The following is a 19941-nucleotide window of genomic DNA, read 5'->3' on the forward strand; positions in this document are numbered from 1 at the left end:
TAAGCAGCCTATCCTACAAGATATAGCAGAAGAGAAAATACTCTGAGAATTCTCCATTGTTTTACTTTTTATAATTGTAAGTACTTGTTAAAGACTTGAACGTTGACCCTGTGGTCTCTGGTCTGTTCCTAGTGGACAGGGCTGTGAGTATAAACAGGCACTGCAGCAGCTGGCACTCGTAATTGTGCTTGGCAGTCTCAGCAGAGAGGAGAAGGAATGCGAATGAGCTAAGACACTGAACAGCTTTCGTGCTGGGGATGGAGCCCTCGTGGATGGATTTCAGGTGTGCTGCTATGGCAGCTTCTTCTTTCTGGACCTGCAAACTGTCAAGTTCAAAGAAGTGCTGTTAAACATTGGTTTAAGTCACTGTTTTGGTGCTTGGCTGGACAGGATGCATATCGAGAGCGCAAGTAAATACTTTTCTATAATTCATCTTTTTGGCTGATTTGCAGCCCCCTTGTTGCTGTGGTTGAGCAAACAACTTTTAAGAACCCCAAAGTGTTTATTTTTTTTGGTTAATTCTGTTTCTCATGAAAGTATTAGGAAAATATTGTGATGAGAGGACTAATCTATGTGCATAGTTACATGAATGCACCATGCTATAATAAATGGAGGAAAACTTGGTACAGGTAGAAGGCAAGTCTAAAAATGCACAAATAAGACTTGCAAGCAACAAACTATCAAAATTCCTTGTAACAGAGCATCAGTAATGTAGCACTGGCAGATTGTCTCGGTCATTTTGTATGTAAATGTAATGTGCTTTTTCAACTTTTTTTTTTTTTTTTTAATTTTGCAGGGACCTGAACTGATGAATAAATATGTTGGTGAGTCTGAACGAGCAGTGAGAGAGGTGAGAAAGGGCAAGCTATACATAAAGTTATATGTTAAGCTTTCTTGGTATTCAAATTCTTCTCTGCTTATAAGGTTACCTTTAAGCTTTCAAAAAAACCTCCTTCTGGTTTAATGTTAAAAAAGAAAAGGGAAAAAAAAAAAAAAGACAGAAGGGATATTTTGTGTTGTTTAACTTTCTCCTGTGCGGCCTAGTGATGCATGTCAAATTTGGGATCCAGTAGCAGCTTTCACTATAAGCCTGCATCACACAGTACCATGCATAATTTCTAAAAGGTCTATTTTTAAAAAAAAAAAAAAAAAAAAAGAAGATGATAAGGCTTATGCCTGTTCTGTGATGCTCTGTAGCTTTTGAGGTGTGCAGTGGGTGATAGCATTCTGTAAAAAAATTTCCATCCCTTAAAACTGAGTGTTTCATTGTTGTTTTTCTAGATCTTTAGGAAAGCCAGAGCGGTGTCTCCTTCAATTCTTTTCTTTGATGAAATAGATGCCTTGGCAGTTGAAAGGGGAAAGTAAGTAATCCTGTTACAAAAATCATAGATGTTATTTTCTGATAAATTACTCTTACATTGTGCAATCACAAGCGTATTACCTTTCTAGAACTATTTTATTAAATAGAGCCATTCCACATGCAGAAGGATAGCATTTGTGACTTCTACTCAAGCGTATTTAACTCGGCATAAACAGGTAAAGCTGGTGGAGTTCCTCCTTTCTCGTCTCATTAGCAGGAATGATTCTACTGGTTCTCATGCCCTTTGGCTCTTTTCTGTGGTTTTAGCTTGCATTTATTTCCAGTAACTAACTCCTTTCTTTTCCCAGGGTTGTTGCACAGCCTAATATAGTGTCTCCGTTAAGCAAACAATATGATCATATGCTATATAACACTGGAATTTCCAAGGAGAGTACTCATATGCCTAAATTTATACTTACATTTAAACATTTCGCCAGACTGGGAAAATCTTCATGAAAAGATTTGGGAACACTTGTGTCCTTTCATGTGTGACGTTAAAAAGGCATTGTTGTACAAGCAGCTAACAATGTTTTTTTTAATATCCTGCTTTGCGATGATTCAGAGAGATGTTTAGCTCTTGTCTGAAGGAGGATTATAGCAGGTTTTAGTTGCTACTATAGTATTTAAGATTTGACAGGCTCTGTAAGTGGTCTGCCTTGGGGGATACCTTCTTATAAAATACTACTGCTTGTTGTGAGCAAGTACTTTTTTCTGTTTTGTTTTGCATGAAAAGCCATCAAGTATGTGTATGTAGAAAGTATTTGTCCAGTTTAAAGGCGCACCACAACGTCATCATTTTTGTGGTAAAGAAGCTACCTCAGCATCCATACCGATTCCTTTGCATTGCAAAAGGGCCATTTGTATCTGCAGGAAAGGATAAAAGGTGTCATTCTGATATTTCAGCGACACAAATAAATTGCTTGTGTTATAGGAGGTGGCATCATGTGCAGCATAGAGTTGCCCTGTGAAACTGCTAAGAAATGAACACATTTTCTGTTGAAAATGCGAAATCTGATAGGAGTCGTCTTCATCAGCATCCTTCTCATATGCAATGTATGCAACTGTGAAATTCGTAGAAACTTCCTAGAAATGCTACCCACCGTGTGGTAGGCACTGAAACACTTGCCTGCTTATCACAATAGAAAAGTTTCAAAAATGTGTGCTGGAATCAAGCCGGGGGGGGGTAGGGGGTGTCTACCCCTGCTGCAATTCTTAAATGTGTTTAGCTTTCATAAACACCACTTCATCAAGATAAAACATTTTGGAAGGATAAGCCACAGTACATTTTAATCAGCCTTTTCACACAGTGCCCTAGAGGTGTCGAGTTTGTTTGTTTGCTTGCTTTATTCTTTTAGGGAGTAAACAATGCAATTTTACCTGACCTAGAACTGTCTGTGGGGGGTAGTAGGCCTGGCACAGCTTGCTGAAGAATGTGGTATGACCCGCTGCAGTCGTGTTGTGCTGGAGACATCTGGTTTTGGAGCTTTAAAAAGAACAGGGTGGGACACACAAATATTTCGTTGTCAAATCTGAACCAGATGGGAGGTAAAATATGTAGCAGAGTTCTCATAAAATTCATCTGAAATTAAATGGTGTAGGAAACCAGACAAGGCACTTATTAGAAATGGCCTTTTTTTACAGGCTGACTTTGCACAGTAGGAATTTGCAAATGCATTAGAGATGCTAACGATTTGTGGCCTCTGGAGATCCATTTCCTGTACTATTACTAACCATACTGAAGTTTTCAAGGAAACACCTGTTTATATTGTCTCCCTATTCCCTCTGTTGGATGAATTAGTTTTCTCTGCCTTGGCAGTGAAAAACACTCTGTGATACAGCTTTGTAAAAGTTTTTCCTCTCAGTTTAAACCCTTGTTAGGATTCTGTGGGCTGTGGGCTTTGTGCAGAATGTGCTGCATCCCAAATCTCCCGGGTAGGTAACCTCTCCTGATCCTAACAGGACGTGACCAGAGATACAGAGAAGCCTAAACTGTTAAGCTGTGAGAGGAGTTTTTGCATAGTTCAGATCTGAAATACAGATGTGAAATAACATTGAGTAATTGCTTAATGCTTTTGCTCTTCAAAGCACTTTGCCAAGCATTCATTAACCCATTATTACTTATTTAGACTTGACTAAAGCTTGTGTGTTTAAAACACAAACATTTTGCTCCCAACCTTCTGTAGAGATCACTAAACAATCCCTTCTCATCAGCAGACACATACAAACTAATAGACTTTGCAATTAATTATAATACAGGTAGATGAAGAAAGCTAAGGAATTTTCTTGTTCGCACCATTCAATATAATGTCTGCTTTGCATCGTGTAGTGGAGTCTCTTGTCACTGCACAAGCCATTACTCCCTGGCAAACACTGTAGCTGCATTCGGCTATGCCACAGTTTTTTATTTATTACACATTCCCAAGCCATAACTCCATAATTGTAATACATCTAATACTCTACTGAATGTAACTGTCTCGTGTAGCAGTTTTGGTTTACAAAATGTATTTTTGTGCATTTGTTAGTTACAAGAAATAATATATTGAAGTCAGCAAAAATTATATTAATCGACAATGTTTAGTGTCAAAATGTAGTAGTTCTGAAAAGATTATTTCTTATCCAGCCTGCTTTAGAAGTTCCATATATTTTAGCTGTATATAATAAGCTCCTAGGTTTTTCTTCTTGTCTGTCCACACCCCCCCCCCCCCCAACTTTGCATGTAGGCAACAAACTAATGCATATTAATCAAAGAATTAAAAATGTGGGCTGGATACATACCAGCCTCAAAGAGAATTTACAAAAATATAATCCTGCACCTCTGAAGAAAAATAGTCCAGTGCTAAGGAGCAGTTGCTCCATGGAGAAGTCTGGAGATCCTTGATGCAAGAAGATGGAAGGGTGATTCTGAATGGACTTGAGTTTCCAATGTGGTAGTGAAGACAGATAAAGATCATTTGAGCTGTATTCATTTCTGCATTTTGATCTGTTACACTGCACTTCTAGCGCTCTTGGAAGATTTTTCCCTCTCTGTCTGATTTATGGCGAGATGTTAGAGGAAGTTTAGAGAGAATAGAAAATAAGATATTAGGGGCTGAATGGACTGACTATAAAGAAAAAGGGAGGCGTTCACTATAACTGATTCTGAAGAACAGATGATAAACCTGTGGAGGAAAAGATGGTAGAAAGAGGTGTCACAATGAGTTTAGAGTAGGAAAAATGATTGAGATCGGAAAAATTTTTGCAAATTAGAAAGGCTTTTGGTAGAGAATTCTCCTTCACTGTGAGTTAGTCATATGGGAGAAGCTCCAGCAACCTAGTACTTGACATCCTTAAAACAAAACTGACGTTTCACGGATTAACGTGCAGCGATAGCAGTTGTGCACCGGGAGAGGTGAACTACGTGATGCACGGAGCCTTTTCCACCTCTCTGTGGTTCTAATTAGCGTTTGCTTCCACGAGTGGGTTACGACTCTTTTTTTTTTTTTCTTTCTCCTTACTTTTGAAAGATGTCGTTATGACTTTCTGTAGGAGAGACTGCGCTGAAGCGAGACCTGCAGGACTGGTCCAGATAGAGCAGCGCACGAGGAGGAAAGTTTGCCTCGCGGTAATCCCTTCCCCGGACAAAGCTTGAGAGGCTTTACAAATTGCACAGCTGCAAAGAGTTATGGGTATTTGTTATCCCTTGGTATCCTGACCATGTAAAACCTAATTCTTCTGGCCATTAGAGGTTGCCAAGAGGGAAATGGCTTGGTAATTAGACTTGAAAGTGATGAATGAACATGGCTCTGTGTAAATGCAGCACAGACAGTCTGTTTGCTGAACTTAAGAAATCTATGTGCTTTGGAAATGGGACATTGTTTATATAAGTAGGATTTTTAGGATTTTTGGGCAAGAGACATATTTGTTCCTTTTCTTGTTTTTGGAGAAGCAAAGCATTTTCCCCTTTAACTGCAAATCTTTGTAATGTAAGATGGGAAATGTTGTAGACTGATGTGAAAGGCACTGATAAATTCAATTTTCAAAGAAAAATCCAAGGGACAAAATCAGTACCTTGCATTTGGCTTGTGGAGGCCAAAACAAGTTGGTAGCTGAATAATGCTAACCTTTTCAGAGTGAGGGTAGAAGTGACAAAGTGAAGGGACTTTGGTACCAGTCCGCTGAAGCTACAATATGATGATGCTTTTCTGGGGAGGTATGTTATCCTGTATGCTGGGGGGGAGGATAGATACATTCCTAAGCCACAATTTAAAATGCTCAGAACCTCTGAAAGATGTACTGTTTTCACTTTAGGTATTAAAATATTTGCAGTCTTAACTTTTGAGGCCCTCAGGCTTCTAAATGAAGCTGTGAAGAACAGCAGCTTCTCTTCTGTACTGTGCCACCTCTGCTTTTAACAGGGACTGTGATAAATCTTCTGTTTTTAAACCAAGCTGTCTGTCTGGAATATTTTAGCACATATTTATACTGTACACTTTAGCACATATCACACTGTACACTTGAACATACCGTCGCATTTTTGTATCTAGGCAAATTCCCTGGTGTAATCGGCAGCCTCTGTCATGAAGGAGGTCAGCGTCTTGCATCCTAGCAATGCAACCTACGGGCTGGACCCTGCAGGGACAGGGCAAAGTGGCATTAGGTAAGACAGAGGTTGTCAGCAGAAAACCACCTTGCGCAGGGTAAATTACCAGTAGTAGAGCTGGAGGAGGTATTGTCACCCTAATATTACTCATGCAAAGGCAAAAGAAAGTGAACAAAGAATACACGGAAGAAATGGAGTTTCCCTGTGTTATGAGGGACCTGATTCTAGCAGCTGGCGAAGTTAGGCAGGGAGCTTTGCGTTTCTGGCTTACGTTGGCACTGATTGTCTCTGAATTGGGGAACATCAGCTGATTCTCTGCAATATCTGAGCTGTGTTTGGATGTGATAGAGAGATTCAAAACTTTTGTGACTGCTGTCTGAATTCTTTAAAGTTTTGGAATTTGGTATCCAAATAGAAATATTGTCTGGGGAAAAAAAGCTACATGACCAGTGCCAGCTTTCTATTTTAGGCCTAGCAAGGAGTGGTGAAAAAGTAAAGTTTTGAAATGATTTAATCATGCAGTAAAGGTTGTAATTTGCTTTGGAATAGCAATTTTAACAAATAGCATTACCCATAGGTTGTGTGTATATACGATAAATGTCTGCAATCCCTTTAATTTTAAAAAAAAAACAACCTTTGTTAACACTTCTTGTCTAGCAAGAATCTTTTATTACAATGTGTTTTAAATCTGTGTTTCTTCCTTTTTGTTTAAAAAAACCCAATAATTTGTAGCTTTGCCAGCCTGTATTATAATTCAGACTTTGAAGTCAGTAGAGACTTTCATTGGCATCAGTAGAAGCAGGACTGGATCTGTAAACCCTTTTCTTGAAGTCATTCAAGTGCATGGATAAATGTACAGGGTTTAGAGGGACTAATCAAGTCTGTTAATGTAGGTAAGCCCGTTAGGCTTGCAGGGAGTGCTGTGGCCAAGCTGACCTGCAGCAAGATGCTTCAGCCAAAGACGTGAATTTGAGCCTCTGTCTGGATTCTTGCCAGAGGCCCAGTTGAAACAGATACCGGGGTTAGAGGGATCAGAAGTGGGCATACGTGGTGACCACTTCAATTCCTGGTAAGGCATTGGCTATGGAAAAAGGTCAGCTTACCCACACTGAATGGGCCCAAGCAGGCTACAACTGCCTGCGGGGTTAGGACTATAACGATCGAAGGTCTCTTTTTTTTTTTTAATTTTAAATGAAATACAAGGGGAACATAATTGTAATTAGAACTTATAAATGAAACTTATTCCAGATGAAAGTGAACCTCTTATGCTTAAATATTGTTGCAGTGAAATGAAATCCAGTCTAGTTAGTTACTTCTAGGTCTGTAATACTTCCAACTTAAACTGTACTTGCTTGCCTGGTAGACATGATTGATTACGGTTTTCAACTTGATTAACTTCCAAGAATGTGCAGAGGAGAAATGCCGAGGAAAGAAACAGAAAGAAAGGAAATGGGAAATTTACTGTGCATCAGGTGTGTGTTTGTTTTTTGCGTTTGTTTTTTTGTGTGTTTTTTTTTTTGTTTTGTTTTTTTTTTAAGGCAACATCAGCGTTAACAGAATAGGAGAACTCTTGATGTTAGCATCCTTCCTGTTTCAGCTAGACAGTGCCAGGGCCAGGTGAAAGCAAGGTTTAATGTCCATCTTTCATGACATGCGTCTGGAATTAGTTGCAGGCAGATGGAAATGGACGATGGATCGTCCACCTAGGTACTTAAGGATTTGGAGATGTGCTTGGGGAAAGCCCTCTGGAAGAAAGCCTGTTGATTCCAAACCCATCTCAAACTGGCTGCTTTCCTCCTTTTCTCTCCTTTCATTGCGTTTCATTTTTCTGGGCCTACTTCACTAACTTCTGGAAGCTGCAATAATAAGAAATTTGGGCAAATGGAAGAGGCTGGTTGCATGACAGTGGAGGATAATTAGGATGTTCCTGCAGTGGTCTGTAGAACATTTGTTTCAAAGTCACCTGCCGACAGCTGAGCACTGTTTCCTCTTTTCACAAAGCTCATCTTCTCTTTTTAGGAAGCTTGCTTAGAAGTTGGAGGCCATTCAAGGAGTACTAGGAGTTCTTTTATTTTTCTATGCTTTTCTCATGTCTTAAAAACCAAATAACATGAACCACACTTAATTGGCAAATCGACAGTTGGCAAAACACCATTTTGGCCTGGAGGTGACCATAAAGCTCAACGTTCTACCCAGTCTCTGAATTTCCCAGACTTCCCCAGGTTTCCTCTGGAGGTTTCCCTTCTGTAGAACTTGAATTTTGCTCTTGAGGGAACAGGGAAGATGTGAAACAATATAGCGGGCAATAGCTGATACAGGTGCGTACAGAATACGACAGCATCTAATTGTAGGGTGCTGATGGAGGGGAGGGTTTAGGATTATCTTCTTTCAGAGTTTTTCTGATGACATAGGAAAATTCCCTGCTATGGGGAACATTTCTTATCTTAGCACTGAAGAGGGTTTGTGGTTGTTTTTTTGTTTGGTGGTTGTTTTTTTTTTTTTAATAAATAGCCAAAATATTTAACCGATAACATACAAGATTTGCGTGGTATATATCTCTCCCAGACTTTTTAATAACATCCAAGCCTGTAGTATCTGTAGTAGTCTGAATTAATAATAGGCATTGAAGTTGCACCATACAAGTGCCAGAAATGTATTTGGCCCAGTGTTTTAATAATGATTGCTTAGGCCTAGGTATGCTTGCTATGCCTTTTTGTTTTATGAAATACCTCTTTTGTTGTGAGTGCATGTACATAGAGGAATCAATTAGTAATTGTGGATGACAGTTTTGCAGCTCAAAACAGGAATCGTGCTTGTAAGCAGAAATAAGTATGTGATGTAAAAGCTGTTGTGATTTTGAGGGGGAGAGGGAAAACTGCTACAGGGAAAAGACAGCGATACCGTGCTGCTTATGTAAACACACATGCATCTGTAAACCTAGTATATTTAGTAAAGTTTGTGTTTTGAAGCCCCAGTAACATTCAAGGGAAACAAAGTTCAAAGCTAACATAAGGGCCCACTCTGCTATCTTTAGATATAAGAATATTGTGACTGAATTACTATTTCAGCAGGGTATATCTGTGTGGAAGAGCCTGCTTTTTCTAACTGACATGGCAGTGTCCATTCTGCTGGACAAAATGCCCCACTGATTTTTGAGTGAAATTTGCTGTCTGGGGAGATGCTGCAATTATTATTTTTCTGGTAATGCTGTTGGAGCAGATTATTATTATTTTTTTTAATGCTGTAGAAAACCTTGAACTGCCAAAGCTATAACTCACCAGAGTTTGTGAAGGAAGGAAATAAAACAGTGTGACAGTTAATTACGATCACGGCAGTTGGACTGAAAAGACGGACTTGGCAGGTGCTCCTTGCTGACAGGTTACCCCTGCAAAGCCCTGACAGAAATGTCAGACTCAATAAAAATCCTTCAGACTGTGTGAGCGAGGCGACTCTCGCGTGGGAGTGTGCTGGCAGGGGGCTTTGGTATTTCAGGAACCTTTTACCTCAGTAGTTTGTGGAGAAGTGGAGAGTCCTGCCAGGAAGGTCTGTTTCGACGTATATACATTTTTTGATACCAAACATTTTGTCATTTCAATGAGTTTTACATTTGTTTTGATATGAAATTATTTCCAGAGATTCCAGTGGAAGAATTATTTGAGATGATATCACGTCCACAAGTATTTTTAAAACCCATAAATTTTTGATTATGATAGCAATTCTTTTGTTAGAGGGAAAAAAACATAAAGGCAGCTTTTATCTGTATGTAAATCTTGCCTGATATGACATTTTGGAAAAGAAGGTGGGCTGTACTCCCTTCTCACAAAATCTGCATTATAGATTTCAGCTGCGTGGAGATTAGTCCCTCTGCAGTAATTTATCCTGGATACTTCTCCTGAGGTCTACCTCTTCGACCTCGTGGATCTGCCTGAGGTAGGGTCATCTGTGCAGAAATGGGGCTTTTCGGGAGAGGGGCCCTCCCAGGCTTCCTCCTGGTTTTGTTGCTTCACAGTTGCTGTGAATTTAAGAGTGCCCAAAATGTTATTGTGTGAATATCTCCTGCATTTCCACGTCTACAGTTTAGCAGTGTAACTAAATTAAGGTCCTGATTCTGAAGCTAAGGCGTTCAGGCTTCAGTGCCATTGAAGTCAGTGGTGGGATGGAGAGTCACTGGCTCTCCTTTACAGGATTTAAATGGTGATTGAGACCTAAATACATTTTCCAATGAAAATGACATCTGGTATTCTGAAAAAATATTCATTCCATTAGCTTTGGAAGTGTTCTAGGTGTACGTTTGCATTAGCTCACAGTGGTGATGCTTACCAAATTTCATCGTGAGGTGAAACTGTAACGACTGCATTCTCAGACTGTTTTTGGTTTTCACGTATTAAAAAATCTGTTAGATAAAAGGAGGGGAAAGAAGAAAAGGGAGTTAAGTAAGTAAAAAGGTACAAAACAAGAAGTCAGTTGCTGTCAGAAAAATGCCTATAGCAAGAATGATAACAGATTTAAACCTGGTGGTTTCATATGTACTGGAAACAAAATCTCCTTGGCTTGGACTATATAAGCTAGCAAACTGTATGTACTCCTTGATGCAGTGATAGAATCAGGCTACAGTTGCTTTTATATCCCCAGGAAGAAGTATGAGAGTGGCTTAAGGTGTTCAAGGGGAAAGTCGGTGCCCACTGAGATCTGCATCCAGCTGGGTAGAACAGTCATTGGATAAGGCCAAAGGAGATAAGAAAAAGAAAAGGTGCTATGGAGACCCCTCACCTGCTATATTGAATTTGGAGCTGGGGCTCACAGTCTCTCAGTTCCATCAGACAAGGCTAGAATTAATTCAGATTAATTGTGGGGCTTTGGTCCACTGTAGAATGCATGTTTTATTCTGCCAAAATGTGTATTGGAAGTGCCTTTAGCTATAATAAAATACCAAGAACAGGTTTTGTTTTCCATATTCACCTTCAGTAGTCATCTTTAATCCACGGATAGTCTTACCTGACAGGCTTTTGCCACTCAGGAAGCTTCTCTGATGGTCAAGTGAAGTGCCTGTGTTAGGGGCACATCTGTGCTTGGTCTGAGACTGGTGGGACACTTGCAGGATTAGCTGGAATACCACATAGGAGAGGATATCTGGCTCTAACTAATGTAATAAGCTAGTAAGCAAAGCCATTTTTTGCCTTTAAAGCTCCTTCATTGAGGATTTTAAAGAAGGAGGGTTTGGCAAAAAGATTAAAATAACACATAGCATACAGACTGATGTATTTCATTAGGGTAACACAAGAGATTACTTGCAATTCTCAGGCCCTTATGGAGCAGCCAGGCTCCTCTTTGCTCACACGTTTTTTATTTTGAAGTTCAAGGTATTTCTAGTTAAGGCAGGGCTCTCATGTGCGCACCCGTGCACACATGGCCCTGCGTAGGTTATGATGTGAGGGGCTTAATTCTGACTGCCTGGATTTGCAGGCGGCGTGTTGACAGGAAATTAGTTTGTACCAGGACGTGCCTTTTGAGGACTATTTCCACGCAGTTGTGATGATGACATCAACGTGCGGAGGGTAGAGGGGGGGCAAAGACGGCCCCTTGGCTGGAAGTTGGTTTTGGCAGTGCCTCCGTGGGACTGGAGGGTTAATCGTAATTTGTTTCTCTGGCTGCCGTTTACGTCAAAAATCCGGGCAGCCTTAATGAACGTTGCCTGTGTTAATTTGAAACCCTTGCTGGGAAATCATGGGAAAATGGAAAAAGGCATACTTGCGTGTCACCCTTCAGATTAGCAGTTTAGGCAGCACTAGAGCTCTCAGAGCGCGTGGTGCGGCTCCAGTGCAGCTCCGAGCAGCTGGTAAAGAGATCTCTTGCTGTAAACCTGTGCCTGCCCGTGATTTTTATAGGGTATGCTCTTAACCCAAAAGCTAATTTGCTGTAGACTCTGGGCTAAAAATGGTGCATCATATGACAGCTTAGTGAACTATGTAAATAAAAGCACTGAAACTGGAAATTCCTGGTGTCATAGGTCCCAGACACCTCTTCATTTGATACTGGTTTTATTATTGATAGTTTTTGTGTGTGTGGTTTTAAAATTTTTTTTACTCCACTTTTAACAGATAATAATAAAGCCCCTAATAATGCACTGGTATCCCCCTTCATTGTTTGAGCGTTATTATGCCATCAGTGATTGCTTAACTGCAATTTTCTGATTATGCCCTAATTGCATGAAAGTCTTTGCAACGTACATTCCCCCGTAACAGTGGGGGTTTTCTTTAGAATAAACACTTTTTTTTTTTCAGTCTGAAGCTTGTAAGAGAAATGTTTATATTGGGGGAAGATGTAATATCCGTTCTAGTGACCTCTCTTTAAAACCAAATATTTCTTCTTGTTTCTTTAAAAAAAAAAAGTTTATCATCTCCCCCAAAGTCTTCTAGCTTCAGATCATCTCATATAATGTTAACATTTTGGTCCCAGTCTTACAATTTTTTTTTTTCCTTTGCTTAGCTTTTTCGTGTGCAGTCTGTTGGGTATAAAGTTGAGTAAATGTGAAACTTACGCAAGATGGGAGGCCTGAATCCCTACTGAGACTAGCTTATGTTACAAAGTTTGATTTTAATTTCCTTTAAGCTCTGTGTCCTTCGCAAAGCATTTACTATCCTTGTCCAACACCTGAAGTGTTTTATCATGTTCAGCCCTCTGTAAGTCAATGGAACCACGACCCACGGGTGTGTTAGAAATGCTCTAATATCACTTGGGAATTTCTAACGCGGCTGCAGCAAACCGAAAAGCTGACGACTAGCTAACCCAAGTCCCTTCTCTAATATTCCTTAGCAACCTAAATATTCTGTTAGCCAATGTTTATTATAGCTCCTCAAAGATATTTTCCAGACTAGGTCTGATAAGTTAACTGTTTTGCACTGGAAGATTACAGAACCAGTTGTAGAATAGGAAAGTTATCGAATTTGTTTGGATGGGATCTGTACAGCAGCGATGGAGCCGTTACTGTTGCTTTGGCTCTGGGACATTTAGGAAGCACTGTGGTTGCAGGCGTGCTGGTGGTGGAGGGCAGTGCTGCAGCAATATGCATGTGTAGTAACTATGCAACTGTATGTCTCTATTCTCTTATCTCTTGGAAATAATTGGAGCACTCATATTTTAAAATCTAATATTTCTTTTCGGAAACTAGTGTTCGACAGGATAATTGTACTGTGTTTGTGTGTGTAGGTGCCTGTATATCTGTATAAACATTTAAGAGTACTTTTGGAAAAGGACTTCCAAAATATTTGAGATTAAAAAATTATCTTAATTCTATTTAGATTTGGGGCGACAGGAGAAAAATGTACGTTGCAGGAAGAAACCTGGCCTCATTTTAAGTATCAGACATCTGTTCGCTTCTTATTATGAAGTTAGGGGGATCCAGAAGAATTGCAGAGATTAATTTTTTAAAATTGTATTGAAAAGGGCCTGTTTAAGGGTAGAGAAGTGAAGCCTTCCTGTGTGCAGCAGAGGGGGGAATAGCCCTGGAAGAGCCGTCCCGTCGGTGAAGGAAGATGTAGGTGTATGCATGCCGTCTGCAAGGGAAGGTTTTGTTGAAAACAGCGAGGCTTTTGGCGTGTGCCGAGAGCAGGGCTCCTGGTTTCTGGCAAAGGGGGATAAACCCCGCATTTTCAGCCCTATCTGGCAATCCCCAGCCACTTTCCCCAGCCTGCTTCAGCTTCCCTGCCTCTGCTCAGCAGTGGGAACTCTTGGAACAAGCCGCTGCCTCCACTTGCCCCGGCCTCCCCATATTGATATAGAGCGGGGTGCTACAAGGAACACATATACATCATTTGTGTAGCGCGTCTGCCAACGTATGAGTGTGTACAGTTGTCTGTGTATGGTCCTAGTATCTCCTAGGTCTAGTATCCTTTCAAAAATAAAAAAATTATATGGTGTGCAGTCACCTATTTTTTATAAGGTTTCAGAAATAAAGCCTCTTTATGCAGAATTAGAAGGATGTTATAAAGGACACAACTGTTCATGAGATGTATTATTTATCACAACGTATGTGCTTGGTCTCTTGATTTGATTTATGCAATGTCTTACTTTTCTGCATTCTTTGTTATATGTGTGAATATATGCACACATACATATCTATGTATGCACACACATATTTATGTCTCAAAGAATTGTCTAGGAACAAGATGGTACATCATTTTATTATTCTTTTAAAAATATTAGAAGCTTTAATGAAAATAATAGAATTTATTTCTATGTTTTTTGTTACACATAGTTAAGCAATTTGAGCAAATTTTCCATAAACTTCAAGGTTACCAGAGTTAATTCCAAACTAAAAAAAACCAAACACCTAGAATAGTTTATGCCTTGTCTGTTTAGGTTTTTCACATATTGGTGATTTCAAAACTGGAGTTTTCTGTTTCAGTCTCGGGTTTTTTTCCTGGTATCTGGAAAATCAGCTGAGTTAAAGGACTGACAATGCTATTATGAGGCAGTTGGTCAACACTCAAGTTATTCTCATTTGATTGGGAGAACATAAAAACGTAGAGCAGCTCTGCAAAATACATAACTAGCTATTTTTTTTATATTGCATAGGGTGGTGTAAGCGCTCACTTGGGTGGTGCTAAAAACAAAAGTTTGACTAGTGAAGAATCTGCATGAATTCAGTTATCTTAAAAATGTTTATTCCAGACATCCACATTGTGTTAAATTCTTTACAACCTACATGGCAAGGTAGTAAGTAAAAAAACCTCAGTTGCTTTACTGAATACCAGGAAAACTTTTGAAGGACTAATTCTCCGATTTGCTTTTACTCACTTCATATGAAGGGTACTGTTTCAGGGATTGAAGGTGAAAATAAAAATCAGAAAGAATTAAGATAAAAACATGGATCCCTGTAAATTGAAAAGAACGGTATATTCTTTCCTTTCTCCAGTTTTCTAGGAAGGGAAAACTAACGCTGTGACTTTTCCTCCCCCCACCCCCTTCCTTTAAATCAGCTCTTCAGGTGCTGGAAATGTAGCAGACCGTGTCTTGGCTCAGTTGTTAACGGAAATGGATGGGATAGAACAGCTGAAGGACGTGACAATTTTGGCAGCTACGAACAGACCAGACATGATAGACAAGGTACGAATAGATGCACTGTCGTATATCCTGTTCTCTTGAGGAGACCAGATTTTGGAATAATTCCATTCTCTTTTACTCTCCAAACTGTTGTCTAATCAATTTAATGATTAAGAGTAGGAGTTTGAAAATGAAGACAAGGCGAAGGAAAGGATTCTGTCCCTCGCTTTTTTTTCCCCTCTACAGAATTTTTAACAGAAACAGAATGTTTTGTGATAGCTTTAAGTATCTTGTTTCCTAGAAGAAATGTTCCTTAAATCAAGCTCATTGAACTTGTGCAACAACATTTCTGTCAAACTGCTTCTGTGGTTTTTGCTTCTGTTGTGTTTGTTTATGCAGGAGTTTGCTGGAGTTTGTTGGTTTCATTAGTTACTTCCTTTCAAAAGATTAAATATCTCCTCGGTGCCATTAGCCTGCTGCCAGCAATACGGTTTCCAACTGTAAACAGTGCGATTTCTCCTTAGATCCTGCGGCAGCTCTGCTGGAGCGACAAGAACATTTCGAGTTTGTAAAAATGGGAGGGTTGTAACACTTACTGCAGAAAACCTCTGAACACAAAACCAACCCAGCAGCCCTCTAGAAAATCCACTTTAAAACCATCTGCCACTGCTGTGTCTTCTCACGGCTAAGTGCAGTAGACAGACCAGTCTGAAGTGATTTCCTTTAAGATACATTTTGTAGTGTTGGTAAGGTTCTTTATTCCACAACTTTTCACCTTCACAATATTCATGAATTTGATGACAAGTTAATGAAATTTATTTTACTGATCTTTTCTAGGGTTTCTTGTAAGTTTCTTAAATATTTTTAATGTTAACAAATTCTCCCATTTTAAGCTATTTCTGGAATAGTATTTTCTGTTTGTCTTGGAGCATTCAGGCATAAAATACATATGAAGTGCACGCTTTTAAAGTAAGGTTCATATACACGTGAAGTCTTGAGAAAAAATACCTTGTATTTTGGCTCCAGAACACAGCCTCTTCCCTTTTGAACTGAAGGAAGCCACACAGCTGATGGTGTCCTGATGAAGGCTTATTTAGAGCTCGCTTATAAGCTATCTGTGTGCCTGCCATGGCAAAGTCAAGCTAACCAAGAGTTTTCACGAAAAGACGATAAAACTCATCAGTGAAAAATATGCTTGTACAAAATTGAAATTTTCAAGATTCCACTTTTGTCAATTGATTTCAGTTTTCTTTGGTGACTATTCTTTGGGGTCAGACTAAGCTGAATTTGAAAAAATTCTGTTTGTTGAACAGAAAGGAAATTTCCTTCTGAGTCAGTTCAACATTGTGCCATGTTATCTCCATCACCACCTGGGAATTCAGTTCTCTGTCATTCTCCCTTTTGCTGGATTTCTCTTGGGGCCCACAGTGAATGCTGTTTTCTTATATTTTAGTTTTTGTTTGAAATATTGGCACACTGGGACAGTATTTCTTTGAAATATTGGCAATATTGGGACAGTACTACCATGTGTTAAGGGTGCCACCCTGCAATACCGAGAACTTTTAGATAGAATGTAAGTTACTAGATATATGCCGACTGTACCTGCATCGCTGGTGCAAATCTAGACCTCTTAGCCTGGGACTGAAAGTTTTCATTTTAATATGGTGGGTAAAAATTTGACATCTTTTGTGCATCTGCATTTTATGGGGGTGGTAAACTTTAACTAAGGGTTGTGTTTAGATGACAACGTATCTTACGTATTCTTTCTCCAAGTAAAGCTGATAGTCTTGACTCTAAATGTAAAGAAAAGGAAAAAGTTGCATGAGACAGTGCCCCCCACAGTAGCAAGTTGTGTGATTATAGGGATTTTATTAGCAAGAAACCATGAATGGACGTTTTAGATTTTTATTTAAAACTGTTTTTACCAAGACATAATGGGGAAAAAAAAGGTCTGGTAACTTTGTAGAAAGCTTTCAGTCATGGAAAAGCAGAGCAAAATTTTACCAATCTGGAGGAAGGGGGATTTTAATCTGTGATGTAAAGGGACTGGAGAATCACATTTGAGTTGGTATTGCTCACATCATACTTTGTCCAGACCAGACAGGCTATACCAGGCCACCATCTTCTCCAGGGTCTATGCAGTATTTGCAGTGCATAAATTGCACTTCCCCCCCCCACCCTCCTCTGGAAGAAAGAAGACTTGGCACCAGAAAGTGTTTGTATTGTGAACGTCACTTAATGGGTAATCTTTCAATATGGGCTTTTAGTTTACTTTGTGATCGGTGATCCTTTTGAAAAGGTAACATTTTGTTATTTAATATTTTATATGGAAATATCAGTTCAGTTATGTGTTACAATAAATGAGTGTCCTGTTTTCATAGGTGTATGATGACTATACAGTAATGTTTAATGCATGAACTTTACATATGGTATATGCACAAGGCAGTCTGTGTTCTCTGCTTTCAGGGACTGGGAAAATGTCTGGTATACTTTTTGTGACTGTCTTTTAGCTTTTCAAACCAAGAAATGCTTGAGGAATGCACGCTTTGTAAGTTTTATATTATATGCTTACAAAATCAGTAATAATCCATTCAGCATCTTCATTTATGTGGCTGCTTCTTAACTGACAAATATGTGATGATTAATCTTTTGAAATTTGAAAACAGCACGTGGGAATATCAAATGTAAGGGTATTCCCCTGAGCCTAGTGCAGACTTCATTGTCCCTGCAAACACCACAGTATATTGCTTTCGGGTAGTGAGCAGATTTTGAGTCAGACTTTATAAAGTTATGTTTAATGGTACACTTGTTTTGACTTGTTACAAATGTCTATTAATTAGGTAATTTCTCTAAGATGTCATGATTGTATTGAAATGTTATTCCAGCCTTAAATTGTGTCCCATGTTTGTAGCACTTAGCTACTTTGCATCCCATTCATGTGATACTGGAAATACTTGGGGATAGTTTCTATTTTTCATAAGAAAACAAAAACGGCACGTACTGTTTTCAGCCATGTGTGATACAGAAAGTGGTTTCTCTTGGAAGGGAAATATTCTGGAACAAGATGTTCTGAACATTCTTTGAAAGTGATACAGAAACAAAACACTCTGAGTCAGTAATAATAGTAAAATCTTCTCTTTTATTCTTCATTCTATAAGTAGAATTGATGAACAATAATTGGAAAAATGCTTTTTGATTTTGGTGACTTACCCACTCAGGAGTGATCTTTCATACCAGAAGTATTTTGCAGTAACTTTATGGAGCTGCTTATGATTCAAAGCTTCTCTGTATTTTCCCAGGTATTGGTTGGCCTAACGAGAGAGATCACTCATCCCCACAAACCTCGCATAAAATATTTTGAACACTGTCTAATTTGCTTAGCTTGAAATTAAATGTTCTGCTCAGACATACATGTGGACAAGTTTTCAGGTGTAGTCTGACTGATTTCCGTGGAAGAAAACCTAGATCAACTCATCAGGATTTGTGTGTCCTTTTTTTTTTTTCCTTCTCAGTGGAACCTGTTTTCCTAGCCTTTTAGTACTGGACTTAGTTCTTGGGTGAGAAGGGTGAATCGCTATCATTACCTGTCCATGCAGATATCTTTTTTTTCCTCTTAAGCAGTGTTTCAATCTCCATTAGCAAGGGTACAGCAAGGAAGAGAGGCTGTCAGATCCCCAGGGACCTGGGTGAATGTTTTAGCACAGGAAGCAAGATGCATGTTGCTGCGGCATCAGATAGTTTTACCTCCTGCTGGGTCAAATTTGAATGTCAAACACATTAGCTGTGATGTAAAACACGAGGCGCTGAGTGAAGCGATGGCCTGTGGTATAGGATGACATCCTGGTGCTCCTGACAGCTTCACTTCTCCTTATCACGGGGTGCAGAAAAGATGTGTCCTCGAATATGCTATTTGCATAAGAATGACAGGATGTGATAGGACAAATGAAGATTAATGAGATGCTGTGCTGTCAACGTTGCCCATTGTCTCTAGATTGATGATGGTCTGGATTTTGTCCGTGTCCGTGGGCTTCAGTGTAGTTTAAACCAGAAACTGTCCTGGTACGTTGAATACTGAAGAGCTGAATTTTTACGAATGATTTGTGAGTACAGGAGGGCTTGGCTTCCAATTTCGAATCATCTTGTGTGTTGGTATAAGAATGTGTGTTCTGCGTATTGTGCCAGTGCAGAGGATTTTTGCTGCCTCCCTTTGCATATTTATTTTGCTTTTTAAAAACTTCCTGCTCCCTAGCCTTTCTCCTCACTTTCTTCCTCTTCCACCCTCTCTTCCTTCACCTGCAAGTTTTGCTGTTCCTTGGATAAGATCTGTTGGCTTCAGTGTATTAACCACTGGGTTTGAATTCAGCTTATTTAGTTTAAGAACCACGTGGATACCACTGAGTTATCTGTTCTGCTTATGTGAACAAAATAAAACAAAACTGCAGTCTATATTCTTCCTAGCAACTGCCAAGCATGAGGAAAGGGACTAGAATTCCCTTCCCCTGTGGTTCATTTGGATTTGGAGGAGTCTTTTGGGCAGAGAAGTCAAACAGAGGTTCATCAAGATGATCCAACCCTCAAAGTGTTGATTGCTGTGTAGTTATGGGACAACCTTAATTTAAAGTGGCTTGTCTTGATGAAAATAAAAAATGCATGATAGAGCCATTTGGCAGAATCAGTGAAGAAATTATAATTTCTTGCCTGCAGCAAAAGTAAGTAATCTTTCCTGTTTAAAAACATCAAAGTTCTGTCTTTGTGAAGGCTTATGGAAGAAATTCAAATATTTAGGTTTGCAGTTTTACAAGTTAAAAGGAATAGGAAAGAATCTTGCATATTTATTCATTAAAGTCTGGAAATGTATATGTGCTGTTGTAAAGCAGGTGATGCTACGAGCTTATTTAGCAGTCAGATGCAGTGGCACAAACCTAACTCACTACCACGTCATATATTTTCCCATTTACAT

The 19941-nt window shown here is 39.3% G+C and overlaps 1 protein-coding gene across 1 annotated transcript in view; it reads left to right on the top strand.

Annotated features, from left to right (window-relative positions):
* AFG2A (AFG2 AAA ATPase homolog A) overlaps positions 1–19941 on the top strand; it is a 200061-nt gene that overhangs the window by 45846 nt on the left and 134274 nt on the right. The window contains 3 exon segments of the mRNA XM_082315732.1: positions 797–850; positions 1282–1361; positions 14918–15044. Coding sequence (XP_082171858.1) covers positions 797–850; positions 1282–1361; positions 14918–15044 — 261 coding nt within the window.

Source organism: Platalea leucorodia (assembly GCF_965183815.1).
Source record: "Platalea leucorodia genome assembly, chromosome: 6".
Lineage (NCBI taxonomy): Eukaryota > Metazoa > Chordata > Aves > Pelecaniformes > Threskiornithidae > Platalea > Platalea leucorodia.